Source organism: Passer domesticus, chromosome 9 (assembly GCF_036417665.1).
Source record: "Passer domesticus isolate bPasDom1 chromosome 9, bPasDom1.hap1, whole genome shotgun sequence".
Classification (NCBI taxonomy): domain Eukaryota; kingdom Metazoa; phylum Chordata; class Aves; order Passeriformes; family Passeridae; genus Passer; species Passer domesticus.
Window position 1 is genome coordinate 26,362,823 of NC_087482.1, and position 12,216 is coordinate 26,375,038.

A 12,216-nucleotide genomic window follows, 5' to 3' on the forward strand; every position below is an offset into this window, starting at 1 on the left:
TTCAGCTACCCAGAACACACAGGGAAATCACTGAATGCAGTGAATACATTTCCCAAACACTCAAATCTGGATATGTATTTTACACAAGGAGACAAATCAGTCATTGCTCAAGTTCCTTTAAAAAAGGGGTGGCAGAAACTGAGAAATCTGGGCCATAATCCTATTTCTCTCACAGGCTGCCTTTGTGCCTGCTGGCCAACCCTCTTGGGCTCTGTCTCCTGATTTCCTGTCTGTTTGTAGGGATAATAGTGGCTGGCTGGGACCAGGCTCAGCTCAGAACTTTTGTTCAACTTGACATCACACCATTAGAGAAGGCCAAGAGGAATTATCCTGAGGTTTTTTTAATATGTGGATTTTTTTTTAAATAAATGACCTATCTTCCAGTCCTGTGTGATGGCGTTATAGTCTAACATGACCGCCTTTACTGGATCTTCTGTGTCTTTCTCCATTGACTTCTTTCTCAAGGTGATGGCTATTTAACATCCTCTGAAGGATTTTACACTGAAAAATACACTGTATGTGATGTCCATAATGCATATTGTACAAGAAAAGTTGCTAAGTAAAAACTTTTGTGTGAGAAACAACTCACAAAACAGGTTTCTTGCTGGTTCCAGGGAACAGATACTTGGATTTGGCTTGATGTGAATGAAATTGGTCTATGAGCTGTGCAGCAGCAGGTAAGCTCAGCTTTGCTGCAATCTGGCCCTTCTACTGAGCCCTTTCTGTTCCCTGCTGCACTCAGTGGTGTGCCTTCCGTGCATTGGTTTGTTCAGGGCTTTTCCTTCTGAGGCTTTTTCCTCTGTACTCCAAAGCATTTCTGGGGTGCACCCTGTCTGTTACAGGCCATTAGTTTCTTTATCTTTCAAATGTCTTTTTCTGCCTCCTAGTTAGAATCATGGAACATCCTAAATTGGAAGGGACCTGCAAGGATCATCGAGTCCAGCTCCCAGCCCTGCACAGGACACCCCAACAAACCCACCCCGGCTATCCCTGAGTGTTCTCCAAATGCTCCTGGAGCTCTGGCAGCCTTGGGGACATGACCAAACCCTGGGCAGTCTGTTCAGTGCCCCAGCACCCTCTTGGGGAAGAACCTTTCCCTGATATCCACCCTAAGCCTCCCCTGGCCCAGCTCCAGCCATTCCCTGGGTGCTGTCCCTGTCCCAGGCAGCAGAGATTGGAGCTGCAGCCCCTGGTGAGGTCTGACCTCAATCTTCCCTTCTCCAGCTGAGCAAACCAAGTGCTCTCAACCACTCTTTGTAGGGCCCCTCCAGACCTTTCCCCATGCTGTGTCCCTCCTTTGAACACTCTTTTTTATATTGCAGTGACCAAAACTTCATACAATATTTGAGGTGCGGCCATGCCAGTGCAGAGCAGAGAGGGATAATCCCCTCCCTGGCCCAAATGGCCATGCTGGGCCTGGTGCCCCCCAGAACAGGGATGTCCCCCCTGGCTGTCAGGGCAGTGCTGACTCATATCCAGCTTTCCATCCAGCCTGCAGCTCAGACTTGGAGACCTTCTTGCTCCATCGTCTTCTTTGGTTACAGGTTGGGGACAAGGGACAGTATTGGTTAATATGCACATTTGGGACATTCACAGTGCATATTTCCTCTATTATAATGACAAACGTGAAAATATTGTCAGAAATACTTGTACAGCATCCTAATTTGAATTTGTGCATCCTGACTTAAAATTGATTTTGAAGTGTGGTCGTCTAAATAAGTTTCGTAATCCACATGAGAGTTCATTGAGAGCCTCGTGCAATATTGTTAGTAGCCATTATTTGCATTTTCTAGGTTATTGTGTCCCCTTACAATAACTTTATCAAATGAATCACATAAGAGTATATTTTAAGGATGTTTTCAGTTTAATTATCACTGTTGAAAGACATACCTCCATTAGCTTTGCACATACTTGGCAAAGAAAACTTAATCATGGACTGATTCATATTTTATGTAAGTGCTTCTAGTATCAAGCTGGGTGAATTGTCCTTTTAGAAAGGTTGAGAGGTAAAATCCTTAAAACTTACTTAGGAGGCAGAACATCCTGAGGCAGAACATCTTCATTTCCACAAACTGGGGTTCCAGTACGGGATAGGGGAGGGAGATTCCACAATTAACAGGTTCCCAACTTGCAACCAGGCTTTTCCTCTTCTGCTTCCCACTGCTCTCCCTGCCCCTGCTCCTGGGCTGTGTTTCCTCTGCCCCATCCAGGTTGTCCCTGTGCCCAGCACTGCCCGGGCAGCACACATGAAAAGATGGATTTTCCTTTGAGGGCTGCATTGTCCTGCACTTGTGTGGATTTCAGCGCCATTGTGAGCTCTTTCCCCACCTAAAAACAGAGCTCCTCTATCCCGGAACACAAAGACCAAGCTGTTGTGGGGGGAGAAATATCCACAAACTCGTAAATCTTCCTCCTTCTCCTGTTTATTCTTCGTGCCATTCAAGCCCATTTAGAGAATGACCAATTAACTCCACATTCATGAGACATTCTGATGGGCCCAATTTCTCCTATCTAAGGTGACACAACCAAATTTCTAAATACTTTCTAGTTGAATGCAGGATTTGGTTTTCCTTGCTCTTTAATTCATGGTTCCCAAATTGTTATTCAAGTTATTAAACAAATTGGCAGGGGTTTTTTTTCCTTTTTTCCCTCTCCATTTTATCATCAGCAATATTTTAAAATATAGGGAAAATGTGTATCAAATTGAATTACTTGTGCATCCAGTTTTTTTATTATTGTGAGTAAAACTGTTTAAAGGTATTTGTCCTTCAATAATTATTCTGCCAGCTGTACATGGCACATCACACAGGAGTTTCGCACATTACTTTTCTATGGTAAAGACATACTGCAAAAGTAATAACTTGTAAAATAACTCTAATTACTGAGGAAAACACAATTTTAACTATGATATGGTATTCACTAAATCAAAGCCCAATACAAACTGAGGGGCAGATTCCAATAGTAAATGTTAGATCTGAATTATTTAACCATAATACAGAATTATAATGAACCATCCCTACTGCATGTGGTTGCATTTTAAATCTAGTTGCATGGAATTGAGGAGGATTAAGAGCAGTGACTCAATGAAAATTGACAAGTCAATAAGATTGAAAGTAAATTACATTAATAACTTTATTTTGATACCCAATTCTGGTGCCTGAATTGAATAAAAATTCTATTTTGTGTTAAGTGGCAGGTCTGCAAAGAATCTGTGTATTAACCCCTGATATACATTGCTAGGATTAGGTACTGCATGGGCTTGTGTTCTTAAATAATATATATACAAGGAGTGAGTCAAAACCCGAGTCCTAACAGGCAAGTTGTCAAACTCTGCAGCATCTTTTGTGATGCTTCTGTTTCCCTTCTCAGAAATTCTGTTTTCACAGTGTTGGGTGGGAGTTTTGTCTGAGAAGGATCAGTGTACACAGGACAGAGCTGTCTCACCTACCCCTGGTGGCACTTCCTGCAGTGCAGGGAATCAGTGACATAGTCCCATCACTGATGCCTCATTACCTGGGGAGATCCTGCAGTCTGGAAGGAGCAGAGAACCTGATCTGTCCCAGACAATGTGCAATATCATCTGTAACACTGGGCCACGTTTCTTACCCAGCGAAAAACAAAAACAACAGTAGAATTAGACATGTTTTTTATCAGCCACAAATGAGCTAAGCAGTAGGAACAGAATGATTCTAAATGCAGAGAAATATTTACCACTCGAAGGTCTGAAGAAATCAGCAGCAATAAAAAGGAAATACCACAAAGAGAATGCAAAACAGCTTAGTTGGGCTCTGAAAAGCAAGTGAGTAGTCTTTAAATTTGCCTCTTTAAACTTGTCTGAATGTTTTTCTGTATTTTTGGGCTCTGGCCTAAGTGGGGGGGAGGGTTGGAGGGGTGGTGGAAGAATAATGTAAATGCCAAAAGGAGCTGGACAAAAAGTAAGCTTTGTATCCTATCTATGAGAATCAGACGATGTGTGTCATGCAAGTTATTACAGTCACAGTCTACAGTCTTGCCCTGATGGGAATCAGATTTGACAGCAGCACAAAGCAGAGGTTTAACTGACAGCACACACAGCACATTTGCGAGTCATAACGCCACAGTTTAATGACTGACGCATGTGGGAAGCTAATTCGGATTTTTTTTTTCTTGAATGGGATAAATGAGCATCCAGTTAATACCAATCATGAATTCAAGCCATGTGACAAAATTGATGCTACATACCCTGTTCTTGTTTTGCATATTCTGCAAACTGAGCTGCAGGAAAAGAGGCAGGAGAGAAAGTTCATCCTGCTTTCTGACACATCCACCAATTGCAGCTGAATGCATCCAGCTTGCTGCTGTTGTGTTCTCAAACTAATTACCCTTTCTCTGTTAAATAGCCTAAGAATTACAAATTGTATGCCTGTTTTGAGAAAAAGTACAGGTTGAACAAGCAGACGTAGTATAAATAAAATATTTATATAAAAATAGTCTCTTACAAAATATACTCTCTTATCCTATGGTTGATTTTTCCAAAAGATGGAATTTTGTCTGGATTTTCTTATTTTTAGACATATTCCAAACAGGATTTTATTAATGTTTCTTTCTTTAATAGGAAAAAAAAAAAAACAAAACCAAAAAAAACCAAATGCAAAACTGGTAAAGATTTGTAACCCCTACCACTCCACTTTTGTTCCAGACAACTAGCAGCAAACAGGAGGAAACAAACAAAAACCCCAAAATACAGTGTGTTTGTGTATATACATATATATAAAGACGCCAGCTTTTGTCCTAAACATCCAGTACTGTAGAACATATCCTGCAAGTCCAGCTAATAGAAATATCCTAGTCAAGAATAATATGTACAGCTCCAGTGTTTCCTTGCTGATCCTACAAAATTATTCCACAAAGAAAGCCAGTTATCTACTTTAATTGCAGAATAGTTCCAGAAAGGTTGGTAAAGTTCTTCTTTTAATTAAATAAATTAATATTAGTTTTATCTGAATAAATTGTTAAATATTGTTATTATTATGCCCAAGTGTCCCAAATCCCTGTGCTAAAATCTGCAGCTCACACACACATGAGAAAGGCAGATAAAGCAGTGTCTACAGAACCCTTCCACAGTTCTTCTTGCTGCAGCAAGTGCTGTGAAGAGGAAAGATGGGCAAGACCAGCAGAAGGTTTTCACGAGTGTGGAAGCCTAAATCTGTGTTATCCACACACTCCCACAGGCAATTTACGGGGAGGCTCTGTCCATCCCATCCTGTGCAAAGCCCTTTTGTAGGGATTTCTCCCCTACCCCTCCCTGCTCCTCGCACACAGAGATGTTTGACCATCCCTTTCCCAAACCAAGAGTTCACTGCCACACCCAGAGATTCCTCCCTGGCCGGTGTCTCTCCACAAGGCAGCCAGCGCTCCTTCCTCCCGAGGGGCAGGCCCACTGAGATGGTCCTTTTCTCTCTCTTTCATGTCTCTGGTGGCCCGGAGAGGGGTTTGCTTGTTTTTGTTTCTTGGCTGACTTTGTAAGAGTCTGAAATGTGTATCCACAGCAGCAACAAACATGAGGAGAGAAGAGAGGGCTCCGTTTGTGAGCGTCTCTTCAGGGAGAGCAGCTCTTCCCGCAGTTCCGCTCAGCTACGAGTGCATGTGCAAATGTATCCAGGCCGGGGAGCGGCCAGGGCAGGCGCTCACTTACAGGTGTACACCTCTGTCCTCTCGCTGCATGTGTTGCATTTCACGTAGCAGCACCAGTGGAACTTGCAGTTGCACTGCCACACCCTGGAGTACTGGTGGGTGTTGTAGCCGCGGCCGCAGCACATCAGGTCGCAGCCGTTGGACTGCTGCGCTGTCTTGTTGCACATCCTGCCCTGCGTGCCCACGCTGCCTGTCACCGGGTCCTCCTCGCAGTAGTTGGGGGATTTCTCGATGTACACCAGGTCTGTGTCCATGGGTTTGCGGTAGGAAAGGGGCTTCTTGATCTTGAGGAAGGTGGGGCGCTTGTTGCGGCTGGCCCTGACGGGCTCCACCTGCACGGCCTCATTGTACTTGTCCTTGAGGATGTAGCCCAGCTCCCGGAACTTGGGCAGCGTTGTCCAGCAGGTTTTAGTGGTGCAGGACCCCGAGACCCCGTGGCACTTGCACTCTAACTTCATGTTTTCCTCCAGGATCTGTGGTTAGAAGAGCAAAGAAGGATGCATTAATAACAGGGCTGTTAGATGGACGCTGGGTGACGCTCAGGGATGGGTTTGTTCTGCACTGGGAGCTGCCACCACACACAGGTCATTCTGCTGTCCCACACAGCAAATGCTCATCAGTTTGACCCAGTTCTGCCTGCAGAGCCGATTCCCCTTCTGCACTGTGAGTTCAGCAGGGAGGATCACTCTGCTTGACTCCACAGCTGAGGGAGCAAAGATGGAATGGGCCCTTCCTCAGGCACAGCTTTTCTTCAACAGGATTGCCCAGTGCCGGACATTTTCCTTTTGAAGTTAACAAGCCTCATCTTCCCTTCTGCCTTCACATCCCCTGAAACTCTGTCCTTGTATCTTCTCCTGCTGCTTACCAGCCCAGTCATTGCCAAATAAAACTGGAGTCCAGCTTAGTCCCTGCTCTGAGTCCTGGGCCCTGCAGCTGAGCCCAAGCAGCAGTGACGTTGGGATAACGCAAGCAAACACACCTAATTCCAGCAATTAATTTCCCTCTTCTTTCACTTGAAAGAGGCCACAATAATTTTGATGATGAAACTCTGCCTAACCTGGCAGAGCCCAGCACTGCAAAGCCCAGCCAGAGGGATTATCAGGGCTCAGGGAGTGGTCACATCATTTTTCCCCTGAGAAACCCGGCTGATCCATGCAGCTCCAAACCTGGACTCCAAAACTGGTCAGTGATATGGAAATTGGAATTAACCCTTTGTTACAACCTCTCCCTTCAGTTTGGGGTGTTGGAAACAGCAGACACTGTCACTGGCCATTTTCAGCAGAAAGCAGCAGCCTGCACTGAAGGAGCAAGTCCATCTCCTAAGCTGGACATGCGTGGGGACCTCAAGCCTAAACCCTCCATGTGAGCTGGGGGAGGCAAGGACAGAGCACTGACCTAGAGGAAGATGTCTCTGCCCACAGAATGAGGGTTAGAATTAGATAAACTTTAAGATATCTTCCCATGCAAATCATTCAGTGGTTCTGTTATTTTTTGATTCTATGAAATAGCTTTATTTTTATTTTAGCCTATGAGCAGATTGTCAGCACATGTGGTCTGAAGACAGGATCACAACCCCCAAAAACACAGGTCCAAGCCTTTGACACAAGTGAACTCAGCACATGCTAGGTCACATTTTGTGCTACTGGTTTTAAATCAGCTTCTCATGCAAACTACCTAATGACTGCCCTAAAACTCAGATGTGAGAAAATTCCATATTCTGATCTACATCTTAACTTCTGCTCAAGCTTTGGCTTTATCTTGTTATCTTGAGTTTCTCTCTCAGCCACTGCATACTTCTTTTATTGCTCACTCATTCATAAGGCAGGACACTTGGAAGATAGATGAGGAGATGGAAAAGGAGTTATAGCACAGAAACCGGAAAAATAACATAAATTCCTTTAGTCTCATTTGTACCTTTTTAAAAGCTCTCTTTTTTGAAATTGAAACTAGCCAGGGATGCATTTCTCAGTCCTAATTCAATCACTGCTCTTGTGGAATGGGCTGGCCTTACATCCTGGTACGATGTTCAAACTTGCAACAAAATATTTCCAATCTGCCAGGGGGATCCGCCAAATTGGCTTGGAACATTAACACAAAACACATCATGTGCCATCTATCCAGGCTGGGTTTTTGCCCTGAAGTGTAGTTAAGTAGCCTAAATTGCCTTTTGGTTTATTTCATTACCATCCCATTTAGAGCCAACAGTCTCTGAGGGATAGGGGCTCCTCAGGAAGGGATGGGGGCTCCTTGGGAAGGGATGGGGACTCCTCAGGAAGGGATGGGGGCTCCTTGGGAAGGGATGGGGACTCCTTGGGGTGCCTCCTCTCTTGGGCTGGGCTCCTGCTGGTAGGGACCAGCACAGCCAGGCCCTGCTCTGCAGCTCTCAGCCAAGCCTGGCCACAGGCACTCAGGGTTAAAAGGGCTGCTTTTGCCTGGACAGAAGGGCAACACCAGCTGAGCTCCAGTGCCAGGGGTCCTTCTTAGAGGTCCAAAAACAGCTGGAAGGGGATGGGAAGGAACACAGGGATGAGAAAGTTCTGCTTTGTTGTTCTCTCTCCCATTTATTGTTTCTGTATTTTCCTGAGGTTTACTGGCTCCCTCTCCCTTTCTCTCTGCTCTTGTCAGAGGTGCCAGAGGTTCCAAACTGTGCTGGAATCTCTCTGGCACATCTGCCTCATTTGTGTCCCTTGCCCTCTGCAGCTGAGCTCTCCCCTCCAGACCTGCCTCCTCTAATCCAGCCTCTCCACCTGTGGCTCATAACCCCTTTTGTTGCTTCTGTTCTTGCACACAAATCCATCATCCTCTCTGGGCTTTCAGGGCTGTGTCCTGCAAATTCAGTAAGGCTGAATTGGCTCCCCAGCCTGTAGAAATGAGGCTACATGGAACTTGAACTGTCTGGCCTCAGCAAAAGCAAACCCAGCAGTGGTGATCTGATGGTTCTGTTGTACTCTGATAGCAGGTGCTTGGACTATTTGTTTTACATTAAAATACATGGATGGTGTCATTTTAATACTATTATATTATTCCAATACCCTCTGATGAACCAGTGCCAGTAATATGAAATTCTTTGGGTAGGGACACAGACCACAGTCTTTTCCTTGGTTTCTATGAGCCGAAAGCAGCGCCCTTCCCTTAAAAACTTGGTCTGTGTTAAAACCAGAAAGCATTCTTCACCTTGTATTTCAGGATTTGTTTCTTTGAAGGAATTATCCAGCAGCTATACTTTTTACATCAGATTTAAACTTTAAGTGTGTTACAGACGGACTTTTCCTAAAATGTAAGAGGCTGGAGGGCACAAAATGTCAATCCCAGATCCCATGTCTCTTAGCAAATGACCATATCCAGCACCACCAGCCATGGGAAGTAAATCTGTATGCACCAGTGGGTGCTCTGAACTGGATTAAATGCAGACAAAGAGGTGGAGTTCTTTTAGCTTTGTCCACTTTTTCTTTGAGCTCCTACAGCAAACTGTCAGTACTTGTTTCTCCCTCTGTCTCCCTTTGCCATTTGCCTCTGGGAAATAGTTTGTGTGGGGAAAGCTGGGCTGGCTCTCCCTGCTGATGTTATCTCCAGATGCAGCACCTTTGGGCACTGCTATTGGGAGCACAGCGTGTTTGCTCTCCCCCTTTAGCTTTGCAGGGAACGTGTGGGGTTGGCCATGGGAAGGTGACAGCAGCAGCCCAGGAGCTGCAGGTGCTGTTCCAGCTCCGTGGTCCTGGAACCTGGCTGGGGCTGTTCCAGCTCCATTTGGTCCTGGAGCCTGGCTGGGGCTGTTCCACCTCCGTGGTCCTGGAACCTGGCTGGGGCTGTTCCAGCTCCATGGTCCTGGAGCCTGGCTGGGGCTGTTCCAGCTCCATGGTCCTGGAACCTGGCTGGGGCTGTTCCAGCTCCATGATCCAGGAGCTGTGGGGGCTGTTCCAGCTCCATTTGACCCTGGAGCCTGGCTGGGGCAGGCTCAGCCAGGGCTCCTGGCTGTCCCACCCTGCTGGGGGGCACATGGAGAGCTGTTTTGTGCCTGGCATGCTCAGACACAGCACTCACATCCTCACAGGGCTTTTCTCAGCCTGGAGTCTGTCCTGAGTCTCTCAGTGGTGTGTCCTGGGCTCCTGGCACCAAAGCACGCGGGGTCAGGGACAGCCCAGCCCCAGCTCAGCCAGAGCTCTGCAGCTCTTGATGCCAAAGCTGTGCTGAAGGACCTGCACCTCAAACCTGGAGACCATCCCACCTCCAGATCATCCCCCCTCCAGCAGGATTCCCATGGGAATGGGATCAATGCAGGGCTAGGCACGCTGCAGTGCTGCAGCCAGAATAACCCTGGCCCCAGGCTGCTTCTGCAGCCCAGGTAATTAGTGAGACACTGACTCCTGCCCAGCAAGGCCAGGGTCTTGCCTAATTTTGTCTGACATCAGATCACCTGGGTCAGGAAATTCCTGTCTCCTGCAAATGTCTGCACACACACACCCTTCACTAAAGGTCAAGGAAAGTGTAAGTATTGGCAAAATCAGTGAGATTTTCACTCCAGAAAAGAACATGGCAGGGCTTGGAGAGAGGCCACAACATTTCTGTGGGCTGGGGAGGGCCATGGGGAGGTGCCCCTTTCAGCTGGTGGAAGGTGAGGATTGGTGAGTTATATTATTACAGAGGCAATTGTAGCTCCTTAAATAAGACAAAGCTCCTCAAACTTTGGGAATGATGTTGAGATACATTTGTTTTGCTATTGGAAAGATTCATTGAATAAAAAGGATGCTTTAAGCTAATAAAATGAAGCCATGTCTTACTTAGTCTTTCAACAAAATAATGTGAGAACCAAATGATGTGTAGAGTGAGAGCAGGAATTGGAAAGGGCACTGACTGGACAGACAGCAAAAGGACAATGTCTCTTAAAGTTATTAAATATCACTGCCACTTGTTAAGTGTGAGATTAATCTCAAAAGGATGCTACTGTTTATGTAACTTGCAGGACTGTTCTAGCACCAAAGCTCTGAAATCTGAGTACAAGTAATACCTGGTGCTTTTTGATTGGAAAAAAAAAAAAAAAAGAACAAGAGAGACCACAAAAAAAGAAAACCTGCTGTCAGAGATAAATCCTATGGAATCTTTAAGAAATGTGAGAAACTGCATAAAAGCCATTCAAAAGCAAGTTTAAAATTAGCAAAGGTGAGCTTAAACAGAAAAGATGGAAAATATTCCCATCCCAGTGGATGGTCACTAATTATATACACAGAGCTGCTGTCAGATGTCTTCTGTAGGAGCACATTTTGCACTATCTCCTCTGGCAAACTGACTGGGATGAGCTTGGAAAGGATTGTGTCCCACAGAGTGACTCATTCCAAACAGGCTTTGATACCTCACTTGAACATCTTATGAAGATCTTCTTAAGCACAGCCAAAAGATGTTTTTTCTCATGTTTTTGATAAGTAAATCCATGCAAAAGAATATCTGAAGTCAGTATCAAACAACTTTGCTCCTGAACACCATGAGCTGTGACTATCCCAGAAATCCTGCTACCCCAGGCAGGCTGAACCCTTTTTTTCATGACAAGAATTTTTGTGTTTTAAATAAAAAATGAGTGGGGAATCACCACAGCATGTGACCCACATCAGTCAAACCACCTTTGCATTTTCCTTGGAATAGGTGTCTCAGGAAAATTGGGCAACCTGCTGCTCTGAGGGCTGGTTATGCAGGGAGCCAGGAGCATTCTGATAAATGACACCCTGCTGCAAACACCACTGCTGGGTGGGATTTCCCAACACCACCTTCACTAAGGCATATCCTGTTTTAAAGAGCAGAAAAAGTTTTTCCAGATTTGAAGTCATGAGACCCTGAAAAATGAAGGCTTCAGAAATTTTATACTCTCATAAATTCAATCCTTTTTTTTTCCTGTTTCTGACCTTTCTCTATGCCACCCAAAGTAGGAGATTCCTTTTATTTCTTGTGTGCCCTTTATAGGGTTCCATATTTATTTTTGTACTTTCTGCCTGAAATCTTAGTTGCCCTTTACATCATCTTTATAAAAAATTTATCATATGCTGGAATTATTTTTGAAATGCAGTTTCCCCAGTATGTCAAAGAAGTAAAAAAGAAGTATTAGTTAGACTTTTTGCATGGTCACAGTGCTCACACAGTGCTGCCAGCACATGCAAACAGAATGAGATGTGATCTTCTCTCTCTGGGCAAGTTGTGTTGTTTAAATCACAGAGCTGGTGCCTTCAGTCACTACCTAACACTGTGCAGAATAGCAAATGAACGAGAGCAGGACCAGTAAAAGCTGAGAGGAATGCAGCAAAAAATATTTTCTCCTGCATATTTTTCTTCTGATAACCTTCGTGACTTGCTGTAGACTAAATCAATTTATCACCACTTCTGGGTCCAGAAAATAAATTTCACAGAATGCTTTTATAGTTGTTATTTTTCAAGAATAGCTGAACTTGGGACAAAAAGGTGAGATTTAATTAGATGGATTTTCACAGAACCTAATTAATGCTCTTCTCAAACATAAGGCCCTTGCCTTTTTCAAGCTGTAGGAGCTGCTCTGTGAAATAA

The 12,216-nt window shown here is 44.9% G+C and overlaps 1 protein-coding gene across 1 annotated transcript in view; it reads right to left on the minus strand.

The window, feature by feature from the left end:
- Positions 1–2,560: 2,560 nt before the first annotated feature.
- The window catches only part of WNT7A (Wnt family member 7A), a 35,547-nt gene continuing 25,891 nt past the window's right edge, over positions 2,561–12,216 (minus strand). Inside the window, exon 4 of the mRNA XM_064432173.1 lies at positions 2,561–6,146. Within this exon, the coding sequence (XP_064288243.1) occupies positions 5,667–6,146 (480 nt within the window). The 3' untranslated portion in view covers positions 2,561–5,666. The remainder of the gene's footprint in view (positions 6,147–12,216) is intronic.